This window comes from Marmota flaviventris, chromosome 7, assembly GCF_047511675.1.
Source record: "Marmota flaviventris isolate mMarFla1 chromosome 7, mMarFla1.hap1, whole genome shotgun sequence".
NCBI lineage: Eukaryota > Metazoa > Chordata > Mammalia > Rodentia > Sciuridae > Marmota > Marmota flaviventris.
Genome location: NC_092504.1, coordinates 59,342,331 through 59,358,015, shown reverse-complemented (window position 1 = coordinate 59,358,015; position 15,685 = coordinate 59,342,331). Strand labels below are relative to the sequence as shown.

Genomic DNA, 15,685 nt, shown 5'->3' with positions numbered 1-15,685 from the left:
AAAGACTGTCCCATAGATGCAAATCTTCCCTCTGTCATATTCCCCCAGTAATCAGTGATACTTGACCTCTTGCATGATCCTAGTATACTGGCGTGGTCCCCATTGTACAAAAGCCAATTGCTCAGAGGGTAGAAACTGTGGAATATGGTCTATATCTTTACCTTTTTAAATTCAAATTTTAAAAATTAAAATTGCATTAATTTTGTATTACTTGCATAATATTTGGACTTTTAGATTCCTCTTCCCTTCTACTTAGGAAGATCAGTGAGGAAGTTGGTTCCCCTCTTAAAATCCATACCTTTCTCTGGATTTTGCTCAAGGAATTTCCCTTAGTCATAATTTCTCAGAGGTGATCTGCAAAAAATGCCCAAATAATTTTTTTTGGTCATATCCTGCTTTCTTCCTACAGCTTCCAAATTGAAGAATCCTTGATTCTTGTGTCTCACCATCATTTTTTGCTTCTATCCATTTTACTCCTTTTTAAGAGTTCAGGTTGGCATTTCTAGATCTTATGATACCCAAGTAACATTATTAGCACAATTAAAGCACAAATAGATTAGTAGCTTGGTAGAGGACTAGAGTTTGTTTACCACAATTTGATGTCAGAAAGACAATTTTGGATTTTTCTGGATAAGATATTGTTCTTCTTGAAAATATAATAATATCTTTTGTTATTTGAGGAATATGTCCAGGAAATGGAGAAAGAAAGGATTCTAGCTTGGCTGTATTTTGGACAGTATTGATGAATCAAATGAGAAACTAGAAATATAAACCAGAAATATTCAGTATTTCTGTAGTTTACTCTCCTTTTCATAATAGTCTATTTTTAATCTACTCAGAAAACAGCAAAACCCCTCCCAAAGGATGATTCTAAACATGATGAAAATCAATGGATTTGAATTTGAAAATGCTAACCAGAAAATGGGCTTCCAAATTTTTGTGTCATCAGAAGTGCTATTATCTGATATTATCATTATCCTTTCATATTAGCAAGCTAATTCACTGCATTGCCTTAAAATATCACCTAAAAGCAATACATATGCTATGGTGAATACGCTTTAGTGATCTTTCAGGATTGAAACTGGATTGGCCTGTTCTCACGTTATAATTAACTGACTTTAAATAAACCATCTTCCTTTTCTTTCCCTTCTCCTCCCTCTCTTCCTCTTTCCTTCTGTCTTTATTTCCTTCCTTATTTTGTTTTCTTCCCTTTTTTGCTGTGTTTATTATATTACATTAACATGTATCTAGGGTCCACACATCATACCAATAATACTTAAAAGAAAACAATAGCACCCATCATCTATCAAACTTCTGCTAATTGCCAAATACCTTTCTACTATTTTACATATATAAATTCACTTAATTTATAATTTTGTCTTTGTTATCCATTTTTTAGATAAAAAAAGTCAAGGCACAGAGAGACTAAGTAATTTGTTTCAGGTCACACAGTTAACGTGACTTTGGAGAAACCATCTCCTAAACTGCTTAGAATCATGTGGGAATATAAAAATGTGAAACATGAGGGACATACTTAAAAGGAACATTGCTTGGAAGTAAAGTCTAAATGGACAAAAGATTCTTGAGAGAGGAATTAATATGGAGCTGGAGCGGGTCTTTTCTAATAACTGGCTATGTGACCTTTAGTAAGTCACTTAAACTTTCAAAGACTGAGCTTGTAACCTGTAAAATGAAAAAGTGAATTGGGTGATCTTCAGGAATCTTTTCTGTGTCCAATTTTGTCTATGATTTAATTTTTACTAGCTAAGGAAGAATTCCATTTTTAATTTGCCATTTTGCAACCCGAGTAAGGCGTTTATTCATTCCACTAATACTCATGATCACCTGCACCTAAGCAGAATGTGCTCTTCTAAGTGCCCTGGATGAAGAGTTCACATGGGTAAAGATAAGGTCAGAAAGGCAGTGGAGAGATGGTCAGCAGGTAGGTCCCACGAGGCCTTGCCAGGGACTAAGAGGACATCAACTTTTACTCTGAGTCAATTTAACAGCATCCTCTGATTTCTTACACAGTCTAGGCAGTGAAGAGGGCCTCAATGGAAGCAGGGAGATGAGTTACATGTTGCCATGGAGACTTTTTGCAGCCTAGAAATGGCTTAGACCAGGGTTGAGGAGATAATTGGGTAATTCTACATGTATTCTTAATGCAGTCAATAGGTTCTGCTGAGGAATTGGATGTAGAGCAAGAGAGAAAGAAGTTAAGATATTGCCAAAATATTTGATCTAAATAACAGAAATAATGGCTATTATTTACTGAGTTAAGGAAAGACCATGTTTGAAGGAAAAATCAAGGATCACATTTTGGAAGGGTTAAGTTGAAATGCTAGTTGGAGTCCAACTGGATCTAGTTGTGTTGTCGGCATTGAGGAAAGATACTTGGGATGGAAACTACATTTGGGAATTGTGGCCCTAAAGATGTATTTACAGAAAGGAGATGATGAAACCAGTCAGGGAAGGAGTGTGGAGAGAATAGATGAGTAAACATGGAGCACCCTTGTACTGTAAAACTGTAGAGAGAGAGTGAAATGAGGAAGAACCAGCAAGGGAGAATCAGCAAAGGATCCATCATATACATTAGAATTGCACAGTGTGTATTCCTGACATACAAAAGGAATACAAGCTTTCTGTCTGTCCATTGATCTTTATTGGCTCCCAGCCTTGAGCAATTTTAAATGCATACAGATATACTCACCCTTCAACACATGAGTCAGCTTTCTGTTACTGTAACAAATAACTGATATGATCAGCTTATTAATGAGAAAGGTTAATTTTGGCTCCTAGTTTTGGAGGATTCCGTCTATGGGTTGGCCCCATTGCTTTTGGTCTGTGGCAAGGCTGTGCATCAGCCTTGTTGGGGGAGGATGCTGCTCATCTCATAGTGGCCAGGAAGCAAAGAGAGAGGAAGAGATTGTTGTCTCTCAACCCCTTTGAAAGCATGCCTTTAATGTCCTGAGACCTCCCACAGGCCAACCTGGTTAAAAGATGACTTGCTGATCTGCCTTTATTGCTGCCCTCCCCAACCCATGCATTCCCAGTAACTTAGAAAGGGGTAAGAGTGAATGTGTGAGACACAACTTCCTCTTTTACTTTTCTATTGCAAATTCATTAGATATAGGACAAGCGGGAATCCTATATTATAATAAAATTTCAAATTTTGCTTTTCTTCAAGGACACCATGAATTCCCATTCTCTAAAATCACAGTTAGTTGGCAAGATAAGAAGGAAAATTAACTTAAAAAATAGAAAACTTTCTATCTCACCTTTTGGCTTAAGCAGGTTGTAAAATGAGGGAAAACCCTATTGGGAAGATGCCTGGAAGCCAAGGAGTATAATATCAAAGCCTTTGGCTCTACTTCATAGGCTCAGAGGACGTTTCTCTAAATTCTTAGGTTCTCTTCTGTGCACTTCTACCTTTTGTAGGTCATATACCTGTGTGGAAGGATGGACTAGGACTTATTCATTTTCCTTTCCCTCTCTCCTTATTAACACCTGTGGGACTTCTACTTCAAAATCTAGCATCCCTTATAACTCTCTTACATAGAATTTTAACTATGTATCTAAATAAGTGGCTAGAAATACTATGAAATTATAACCTTTGTAACATGTATTATAAAAAGTGTGGTAATAATAATTATAGTATTAATTGCCCTTAGAATTGATTTGTCATTTACAGAATCATCATATAGATTTGTAATAAGCACTGTCTTGACATTAAGTGAGGGTTTTAGGAAAAAATAGACCTAATGTATTCGTTCTAAAGAGTTTTAGTCACAAAGGTGTCACAAATCTTCTTTCCTTATAAGAATTAGAATCATACACAGAAGGACAAAGAAATCATGCTATATTTAATCAAACATCCATCAAATTGAGGAAAATTCCATATTGGAAATAAGTCACTTGGGGGTCTTCTATATTCTTCCATGTTGGCTTAGCCCAAGGGGATCTATTACAGCTCATCTCACTATTCACAGACCCAAGGAAGATGACCACTTCTCTGATTTAAAAAAAAATGTCCTTGCTTCTGATTCTTTTTGCAAACTCTTAAAGTCAGATTTTTATTTATATCAACCTGCAGTAACCCTAATGCTTGTTTTAATTGCTTTAGAATCTTTGGAAAATATTGTATGATGAAGAGATTGCAATCCATCACCTGTAGTACTCTTCGGGTTTCATTGTGGACTAGCCAAACCGTAAATATAGGTTTCAGTGAAAATTTGAAGCATCATCTCACTCCCAAGGGGAACGCATCAGTTTAGGGAATGTGTGTTGGAAAGGGCAAGGTAAGGTGGAAAGAAAAATCACCAATTACGTTTCACCATCCCAAGGTCATAGGAGATTTCCTTGAGTTTTCAAGAATAAAAGTAACACTTGGCTGGGTGTGGTGGCCCATGCCTATAATCCCAGTGGCTTGGGAGGCTGAGACAGGAGGATTGCAAGTTCAAAGCCAGCTTCAGTAAAAGCGAGGCACTAAGCAATTCAGTGAGACCCTGTCTCTAAATAAAATACAAAAACTAGGGCGGGGGATGTGGCTCAGTGGTCGAGTGCCCCTGAGTAAAATCCCCAGTAACCACCACCACCCCCCCAAAAAAATAATCATTATTTTGTCATAGAAGTAACTTTTCCTTCTTCTCAATGAATATTCTGGAATGAAAGGACTGGTTTTGCACTCCTGTGTCTCTATCATCAGGTCTCATGATAAGCAGAAAACATTTGGCTTCACAGTTGCTCAATTCTCAGTTAGCATGACCTTGATGTATTCTGATGAGGAGCAACTGGAATTTTAGGTGCAGTTCTTAAGGGAGAAGGCTGATCAACTTTCTCATTTCCAGGAGAGGAAAAAAGGATCCCATTTGGGTTTGGTCTGGTTTGGTTTTAGATGCAGTATTAATGATTTGTTTTTCTTTCAGGTTTGAAAGTTCCATAGAGAAATCACTGGACATTTTCTGCCTGGTGGCATGGAAAGGTTTTAAATTCAAATAATGCTGGGAATACTTCAGAGCATGCTTCTTTGGCAAAGGAGGGAGTTCTGTGAGTGATCAAAACAGGACCTGGCAACCATGTTGCTGGCATGGATCTGTGCTGCTTGGATGGGCCGAGACTGATCAAATCACTGCATCCAGCAGCTGCTGGTTAATTTGCTTTTGGAATTATACTCTGTGTGGTGTTTATTAAAAAATTGGGTGCATTTAAAGGGGCACAGCAACTAGCAGCATCAGTAAAGTTTGGGATACAGAGCCAAATGGCTTATACTTAAAGGCAAGTATGCCTGGCCAATCAAAGAAGCCTTTCTGCAGCAGGCCAGATCTGTCTGTAAGTCTTGCTGCTTCTTGAATTCATTTCTTTGCCCTCCATTGCCATGTTCCAGGCCTGTATCACACTTGTCTGCCTGGCTCAGGCATGCCCTGGTGTTCTAGCCCCCTCTATCTTCTTGCTCTCATCCACTCTTCACTGACTTATCTGATGCATCAATAGAACACTTTATAGTTTAAAGTATTTTTTAAAAATTAATTTAATTTAATTCATAAGAACCATCTTCAGCTCTCTCTCACCCTGTATTTCATTTCAGCCTGCTGACATCCAGGTCTCTAAATCTATTCACAGCTGTTCTGGGCTCCTCCCCTTCAGGACCCTTCCATTTCATTTACCTCTGCCTTCTACCCATGGTATTCAACCTGCGTATTCCTGATTCTGTGACTTTCTTTGCTCTTAACATTCTTCTTAACTAAATCAATTGCTTACTGCCTCCTAAAATCTATACTTTATAGAAAATTTTCTCTGATTAGGAAAGCAAATGGTTACATAAGATTTTTCTTAAGATTACCAATATTTTCAATCTTCTAGAAACACCTCATTGCTGGGGATTCAATGTTTTAGAAACTCCATTAGGAACTTCCACATATATATGAATATCTATCTATCTATATACATATATATGATCTATGTAATTATACACACACACATAGCATATTATCTTTTAATAGCTCTTTAAGATAGCAGTTATCATCCTTAATTTATAAATCAGGTCACTGAAAGTCAGACATTTTAATTGCAGCTAGTGAAAGGCAGAATTGAGAAGTAAACACAATTTTTCCTTCAGCTAATCCAGTGTTCTTTCCATCATTTCCAGTGTACTACAGTTGCTTATGCAATTACAATGGTGGTTTTTTGGTTGATTGCATTGTTTTTAATTTCCTGTATTGCACCAATTAAGATGGCTAGGTAGGACATCCTTTATTTTTCCAGTTCCTCTTTATAGTGTTAGAAAGCATTTAATGGATGGAAGTTCACTTATCAAGTTATTTGTCAAAATGACTTATTTGCCTTTGACACACTGTGCAGTTATTTCTAGAATTTTCAGTCCTTCTGATAAGATTCCCATGGACTAACGTTCATGGGAGCAAATATCTGGCACAAGCAGCAGTTGGGTGGTAACCAAGTCAACAAACAAAACCAGGTCAGCCAGTTCTTCAGCAACATTCTGCCATCCCCTGAAACTCTGAGCAGGCAGCCTTCTGTATCTGTGGGTTCCTCATCCACAGATTCAGTCAACCGTGGATTAAAAATACCCTGCATAAATTGTTTCTGTCTTGACAAGACTTTTTTTCTTTTCATTATTTTCTAACACACTATAACAACTATTTACAATGAATTTATACTAGATATTACATTTATATTAGATTAGATATTAGATATTAATCTGGAGATATTTTTAAATATATGAGGGGATAGAGCATATGTGTACATATACTACACCATTTTATATAATGGGTTTAAACATCCTTAGATTTTGGTATCTGCCCGGGGTCCTGGAACCAATACCTGATAGATACTAAGGGATGACTGTACTGTGTTTGAACATCACAAAAATTTGCAGCATATAGGTGATTCAAAGTCATTTGAAATTCTTATTTCTCGTGGTCCTGTGTAATTACATGTATTGATTTCATATATTAAGAAGTCTGGTAGTCATTGCTACTAAATAAAAGAATGATTAAATGTCACTGGGATGCCAGGTGCCTTATCAAACCTAGTGTGAAATGTCCTTCTGAAGTGAACCCTGAATGGTCTTCAGATGTCCGACTCCTTCAAGCTGTTGGTCATCCTGTGAACTTGGACAGTTTGATCCTGTGTTGGATCTGGCTTGTGTGTTATTTGGTGTAAGCAGATGTTAATTGGGAACCAACAGATGAAACAGCTAGTGAGTTATTTCTATACTGTTTTTCTGGACAGTCAATATGTACTGAAACTTCACATGTGAGGGATAGGGGGATTGTTACATATTAGTATTTTTAGTTGAAAAATCAGGCAGGTCAGTGCAGGATTGAAATCCAGGACAGGAAGCATCCAGTATTTTCTTCCTCCTTCAGAGAAAGCCTCCATGGGCCCAATGAGTGGCACACACTCCCACTGAGGCAAGCATGACCTCTGGATGCCCCAGGCTGAGAGTGGAGGACACCTGCCGAGCAAGCTGGCTTGACAGTGCAGGAGGGTAGTGGTCAAGAGCATGAGCTCTGGGGCAAGACAGCCTGGGCTGTGTCCCATTTCTATCACTCTTAACCGTGATCTCGGACAGTGACTTAATCTTAATCTGTATTGTGCTTTGATCACCTATAAGTTAGGATTTGCATGGTTCTCACCTTATAAGGCTGTCGTGATTGTTCAATAGATGATATATGAAAAATAAATATATCAGAGTCAGTAAACACTATGTGTTTCAGTTAAAAAAAAAAAAAAAACAACCCAGCTCAGCAGCAACAAAAACAGAAACCAAGCAACCAACTCCTTTCTATAGTGCGGTTCTCAAAACATTCATGACAAGAAAGCCTTGTTTATTATCATATCTCTCTTTTACCCACTGAAGATACCAACGTTTCTGATAGACAGGTTGGACACAAGTCTTAACTACAATATGAAAATTCCAACCACAATCCCTATTACCCAATCTCTAGTGCTGTTTGAGGGCTGCAAAAGTTTTTATCCCAGTGTGGACAGGGCAAATGAGAGTTTGGAACATATTCTCCAGAAACATCAGAAATGAGATGAGAATAAAATTCAATTTACAAATGAACTTTTTCTTGTTTTCCAGCTACCACCACACAATCAAGGCGGAAAGGCCACTTCTCTCGGTGCCCCAAGCAATACAAGCATTACTGCATCAAAGGGAGATGCCGCTTCGTGGTGGCTGAGCAGACACCCTCCTGTGTGTAAGTGAAGCTCTGTAGCCAGCAAGCAAAGGGGTGCAGAACAAGCTGCACCTGGGGTACAGAAAGGGCTGCACAGCCTGGGGCTTGACAGGGCTGGAAAGTCTGAGCTAACCATGCCATCTGTGCAGACATGGTTCCGCCTGGTCCTGCCCTCAGCCACTTGTTTAGGGCTCTCTAGGCAGCCACTTATGGAGAGACTGACACAGACTTTCCTCCTGAAATATGAGCGTGTGAGAGCGCAGATCTGCTTCCAGGCTGGGCAGTGTCCTCTGCTCCCTTGCGCAAGCAAAACTGATTCTGTCCAGTGTTAGGATGCTTTTCAGCTCAAATAATCTCCTGGGTGGTTCAGATGGAAACAGATCCTTCTGGCATGTGTTAGGTGGTTTGTAGTTAATGTAAATATGAAGGAATTCCTGCCAAATTAAAAGCTCCTTTTGCAAGGTGTCAGTTAAGTGTGAAGAAGTCAGTCTTATTTATAAATAGAGATCAGCAAAGCAGGGTTAAGTACAGTTGGGGACTGGGAGAGGAGCTCTCTTTCCAACTTTTAGGAAATTTAAGAGTCTAAGCACATGCAAAAGTTTTTGCATCTTTTAAATATTCATTTTCTTCTAACGAGGTATCCCTCTGAAGTGCTGTCTGGGATATTTTCTTTATAGTGATTCTTTCTAATTTTGACCTGAAGTTCACAGAGTGTTTGTTATTTTTCACAGTTTTCCCAGTACAGAGTTTTTGTTTTTTCCATAAGAATCTCAGAATAGTGATTCTGATTTTGTAGGGGAGTTTAAAGGTCATGGATATAGCATCAGAAAAATGAGAAATGATTCCCCCATCTATGTATGATATATCAGAGTCCATAAATGTGTCCTATTGTCATGTATAACAAATTAAAACACATAAAAATTAAAAATAATGAAAAAGAAACATTCTAATCAAAAAATTAATTATAATTATGTTCAATTTTAAAAAGAAATATGCATGAATAATCCTTAGCAAGGATAAAAATTGCTAATGCAAAATATTAAGGAAAGTGTGTTGGAGGTGTGCTAAGAAGGGCAGAGCTGACTCTTTGAAATTTCATTTCATTATTTACTGGCTTGGAGGCATACATTGGGTTTTTAAAATATCAATGTCCTTTAACCCAGAACATTTTTCTAACTTATCCCTATGTCTGCAGATTTATTGTTTTTTTAATATTGCTGTTTTCTAAAATGTAAATCACCATATGTCATTTACTTTCCTAGGATCAACACACAGCTCGTCCCACTCACTTTGAGGCTAAAACATATTTCCTTGACCTCTATGGCTCCTCTGATTCTGACTTAACTTCTGGCTATACCTCTCACCATATTCCCAAATGTTCCCCTAAAGTCCTACCTCCCTAGTCATGGTTTATTATACAAGTTCTTCCCATAGGCTTGAGAGCTTATTCCTGATGATGGTTTAAGATACAACTCAAATGCCAGCTCCTCCTGGACCTCCTCACTGACTTCCTCCTTCCCAGGCACATGGCCAGGTGTCAAGTAGATGCCCTTCCTCTGCCATCTAGTCACACTTCAATGGAGGCACTTATCCACTAGAGCATAGCTGTCAGTAGACTTTGAATGACCTCTCTGTGGCTGTAAATTCCTAGAGAGCGGGGCTTGTGGCTTACTCACTTTCGTGTTCCAGTGGTAAGCATGGAGCCTAAATTTAATAGGTGTGCAAAAAATGACTGATGAAGGAATGAATACGTGTCTCTACCTGAGCCCATCTAATGCGATGCTAAATTTCAAAACCAAGGCCTCAATCAGAACCAGAAGCTCTTCTTAGTGTAGAATGATACGGAACCAATGGGAGGCAGAAGAGCACCAGGTTAGGGGACAGATTTTAGAGTCAGATAGACCTAAGGTGAGATTTTGTTTTTTACCCATTATTAGCAATGTAAACAGTGGGTCAATTACCTTTCCTAAACCTTGGTTTTTATTTTATATAAATAAATAGATAAATATATATATGTATATATACACACACATATATACATATATACGTACACACACACACACACACACACACACACATATATATATATATATATATATATATATATATATAGAGAGAGAGAGAGAGAGAGAGAGAATACCTTTATTTATTTATTTTTATGTGGTACTAAGGATCGAACCCAGTGCCTCACACATGCTAGGCAAGTGCTATACCACTGAGTCATTCCCCCCCCCCAGCCCCTCAGTTTTTATTAAAAGGGATAAAAATACCTTCCTCTCAAGGGTTGAAGATTAAGCCAAGTAATATACATAAAATCACTTATGTGGTTTCCGACATTGTGGAGTCAACGTTCCGTAATCATTGAGATGAGTGGACAGATATCCAACCTAGGACTGACCTTTCATGGTTTGGTATAGCATGAATTCAGACAAAAATGGTCTTACCATTGGTGACAGCATCATCTTGGGAAACCAGAAATATCTCCTTTCACTTGTGATCATGGACATAGATCATGGACTCTAGTTTTTACATGCACAAAAAAAAAAAACAAAAAACAAGTTGTGTTTCAAATAATTCAAATGCCCTATTAGTTTCTCCATATTTTCCTGGAATGTGGATAATTTGTTTCCAGATATATAATTTTCATTTATGAATGCAGCACAGTTAATTTACATGCTGCTGAGGCCATAAGCTTGGCAGCCCGACTGCCTGTGTTGGAATCACAGTCCCACTCATTCAGTGACTCTGCACCTCTGTTTCTTCACCTGCAGAAGGGGGTTGATAATGACCCCTACTTCAGAGCTTGTTATAATGATGGACTTAGTACGTACTTTGTCAATCTCTTGGAACAGTGTCTGGTGATTATTTCAGAACAGTGACCCCCTAAGCCTGGTTTTACAGTCCCTCTAGAGAGTTGTGGAATCTTTAAAAATTATTCTCAGTTTTCCAATTTTATTTTATAAGGTGTTTATTTGATAAACATTTATTCATGACTTAGTAAACATTAAGATCTTGCTCCCTTGGCTTCTTCCCCTCCCATATGGGAAATACTCTTGCTAAAAATGACCATCAGCTAATAGGTCACTGGTCAGCTGAAGACTGACATGATATGAGAGCAATTATAAGTATGTTAAAGTTTGACCTTCCAGCATGGCTTCATTGGCTTACAACATACTGAAGCACTACTTACTGAGAAATTCAGTTCAAGCTTGTTCAGCCACTGAACCCAGAGCTCATAATTAGAAAAACATTGTAATAGATAAGGAAGTCATTGTTGGGCCTTTTATAGGCAAGATTATTGTTTTAAAATGCCATATTTACCGAGTATGAGGGCACACGCCTGTAATCCCCGTGGCTTGGGAGGCTGAGGCAGGAGGATCGTGAATTTAAAAGCCAGCCTCAGCAATGGCGAGGCACTAAGCAACTCAGTGAGACCCTGTCTCTAAATACAATACAAAATAGGGCTGGGGATGTGGCTCAGTGTTCAAGTGCCCCTGAGTTCAATCCCTGGTACCAACAAACAAACAAACAAACAAAAAACAAACATGCCATATTTAGTAAATTTATTAAAGAAATATTTAACTGGGAAGAGACTATACATATTTGCAAAATTTAATTACATTCTTCAAACTAAAAACTTCCTCTTACATGCAAATGAAAGTGAAATTCCACACCTTTTCAATCCTATGTGCTACATATTTTTGATATTTCAAGATATTTCTAAGTGCTGTCCTTGTATTTGGACCTTGGAGTAAAGTCACCTACCTATCCTGCAGGAGGCCATTCTCCCCCACTAATTTTACGTCCTTCAGCCATAGGTGACATTACATATTTCTCCTTTGCTTGCATCATAGTTTAACTTTCAATCAATGGTTGTTTCTGAGCTTGTGTTTTTGTTTTATTTGGAAACACTGTATCAGTTACAAGATTGGCATTAAGGGATCTCTTTACTTGAGAAATACAGGCTTTGCAGGAATTAACTGCCTCAGCTCTTGTCAAGCATAGGCTCTAGAATAGCCTGGCAATAAATCCTTTCTTAAGGAAAATTTAAGTTGCACAGAAATCTTTTCAAGGTGCAGAGTTAATCTTTTTGACACTTAAGTAATTCTTCATATTGTGTTCCAATGCATCTGAGAATAAAAGTGAAATATTTATTAATGGAAAGGTACTGATATTATAACAGATAAGTTTGGTTCAAATGTCCTTAGACAAATTTCTATATAATTTTTAAGTTTCTGTCACAAGTCAGAGAATTCTATGGGTAACCCACAAATCACTGAGCTGTTTCTCATCTAGTGTTGCTTAGTTGAGTCCCAGCTGGGTAAAAGATTCATAACTGTTACCTCAGACTTAGTGCATTTGCTGAGTTGACACCATATGAAGATTATATTGATAGAGACTTGCAAGATTGAAGGGGGCTAGCCCCACTTAGAGAGCTAGTTGACTTTGGTTATTCCACTTTAAGAAGGCCATGGAATAAAAGGAGGCCACTTTGGGAGGGGAAGGAGTGGTGAACAGATCTGGAACCATGGCCACAGAAAAACAGATGAAGGAACAGGACAGGACAGGCCATGTTGTGTTTTTTGGGAGGGGAGAAGTAGTTGGGGAGATGGTGAATGCAAGAGTAAAGAAGAAGCTGGGTGCAGTGGCACATGCCTGTAATCCCAGCAGCTTGGGAAGCTGAAACAGGAGGATTGTGAGTTCAAAGCCAGTCTCAACAATTTAGCAAGGCCCTAAGCAACTCAGTGAGACTCTGTCTCTAAATGAAAAACAACAACAACAAAAAATAGGGCTGGGGATGTGGTTTAATGATTAAGTGCCCCTGAACTCAATCCCTGGTCCCCATCTCAAAAAAAAAAAAAAAAAAAGGAATAATAGAAGAATATTCCCTAGACAAGAAGAAGAAGAAGAGGAGGAGGAGACGGAGGGGGAGGGGGAGGGGGAGGAAGAGGAGGAGAGGACAGGGGGCGGAGAGAAGGGGAGATTCTGTAGAAGTAGTATGTATGGAACTTTCTTTTTTTGGACCCTGGGTTGGGAGCTTTCACACTTTGATTGTATGAAACAATGTAATTTTTAAATTATTTTAAAGAGTGCTTTGGCACACTGAAACTATTCATTATGTATATTGCCCTTGGATGAAATGGGAAATCCTGGGGATTTTTAAAAATTCCTTGTCATGAGGTTTTTAAGCACAGTGAATACTATGGAGGGAATTTTATCATCTCCTACTTCTCCAAACGCAGAGATTAAAACTTCAAAAACAAGTCCTAATCACAAGTATCTTTGCTTATGTATATGAGACATGTTAATCATGTTCAAGTGACAGGGTTTCAGTAAAGGGAAGAAGTTAGAATTACTCATGAACACAGTGGAGGACAACTTTTTATTCTTATTTTTTAAAAGAACTGTGTTCTTATGAATTTCAAGTAATGAAAACAATATTAGTTTCTTCAAAGAAGAAGGGGAGACTCCTAAGTCTTGCATTTTTACCTTGTCACCCTCTTGTTTTATCTTGACAGCTGCAATGAAGGCTACACTGGGGCAAGGTGTGAGAGAGTTGACTTGTTTTACCTAAGAGGAGATAGAGGACAGATTTTGGTGATTTGTTTGATAGCAGTTATGGTCATTTTTATCATTTTAGTCATTGGTGTCTGCACATGCTGTCAGTAAGTATTTTTTAAGTTTAATTTTAATTATCTTGCTCTTTGTTTTCTTTTCTTCTTTTCTTCCTTCTTTATTACCTTCTCTTTCCCTTTTGCTTCAATTGAAATAAATCTATTTTTGATGCTTGCCATCATTAATATTGAAGTATTTATTTACATTGAAGCCCTGATACACATTTTTTATCATTTTATTGGAAACAAGTATTATAATTTGAAACAAATTTTATTTTAAAATTTTTAGGTTGGCCACATTAAGATATGTGTAATTATTTATTTTATGTGCAAATAATGATTACATTCTTTCCCCTACTTTTCATTTTAAATCCCAAATTTGAGAGTCAAGAACCAGCATGCTTTTTCTTTGATGCACAGTGGCTTGCTGTAAGGATTTTTGTTTGTTTATTTCGTACTGGGCATTGACTGAACCCAAGGGTGCTCCACCAGTGAGCTACATTCCCAGCCCTTTTTAATTTTTGTTTTGAGACAAGATCTCCCTAAATGGCCAAGGTTGGCCTTGAATTTGCAATCCTCCTGCCTCAGCGTTCAGAGTCATTGGAATTACAGGTGTGTGTGCCACTGTACTTAGCACTGAATTATTTTATTTTATTGTATTTTTTTAGCCACAGCAGCACCACCACATAGAATGGTGAAAAGGTGTTCTGTATAAGTGTCCTCTTCTTGTCTTGAGGAGCTAGCCAGCTTCCCTAAATGGTTGCATCTACTTCTGTGTTGTGTTCCCCTCTCAAAGTGCATGTCTCATGATTCCTTTCCTCACAAAGTTCTTGGGAGAAAAACAGCAGCAGAGTCTGACTTTTTGTCCTGGTTCTGTCATTGTGTATCTTTGAGACTTCAGGCAAATTTCTTAATACCTTTGAACTTTAGTTTTCTGTGAAACAAAAATATTAAATCAGTTGATATGTAGAATTCCTTCTATTATAAAATTGAAAAAATACTTTTGAGCTTATATACTTTATGATAGGAAGAAATATTCATAATGCCAAGTTTGGGGCAGAGAAAGAATTATGCAGGCCTTGGAAATAGCCTATTTTGTAACATGAATTTTGAAATGTACTTTCAGGAAGGTGGACTGTCTAGAAGCTTAAATAATAATTCAGAGGCTATGTTCACTCTCTTGTTTTCTTATGTCTGTTCCGAGTTTCGACTGTTTCTTCTCTGTACACTAAATAATGCTCCCTGAAAAGTTTTCTTGTGCCAACTATTCTTCACCAACACTAATGAGCCATATTCTTCCTGTTTAGACAACTATACTCAACCCATCCTGTTGCCTATTGTAGTTTAAAAGAAAATCCAATATATTTAAGAAAAAAAGCACCTTACCCACCTTTAACAGTCTAGAAACAAAACCATACACTTTTGTTGAATCATTTTGTGTTCACATGAACTAACAGGCCCATATTAATTTCTAACATATTATTTTCTAAGTCCTCTTCGGAAACACCGTAAAAGAAAGAAGAAGGAAGAAGAAATGGAAGCTCTGGATAAAGATATAACTCCTATAAATGAAGATATTCAAGAGACTAATATTGCTTAAGAGTAAGTAGATGGGAAACTATTCCAGTGATGTATAAGTGGTGAGATGTCAAATAATCAGTGGTTGGAATTTGATTATTTTTAAAAACACCTAAAAGTATTTGGATTCTTTTTTCCCCTTAAAACCTGAAGGCAAATAAAATACTCTGTCATAGTTTTCTTTTGAATGTTACCACTCAAAGAGACAGGCATTCTAATTCTGCTTGGTCGTAGTGATTATACGTTTTCTTCCTCATTGGGGGGCATAAGGAAGAGGTATCTTTAACTTAT

The 15,685-nt window shown here is 37.7% G+C and overlaps 1 protein-coding gene across 1 annotated transcript in view; it reads left to right on the top strand.

Annotated features, from left to right (window-relative positions):
• Positions 1-15,685, top strand: part of Btc (betacellulin) — a 53,470-nt gene that overhangs the window by 36,738 nt on the left and 1,047 nt on the right. Inside the window, exons 3-5 of the mRNA XM_027939777.2 lie at positions 8,105-8,222; positions 13,721-13,867; positions 15,308-15,418. Coding sequence (XP_027795578.1) covers positions 8,105-8,222; positions 13,721-13,867; positions 15,308-15,416 — 374 coding nt within the window. The 3' untranslated portion in view covers positions 15,417-15,418. The remainder of the gene's footprint in view (positions 1-8,104; positions 8,223-13,720; positions 13,868-15,307; positions 15,419-15,685) is intronic.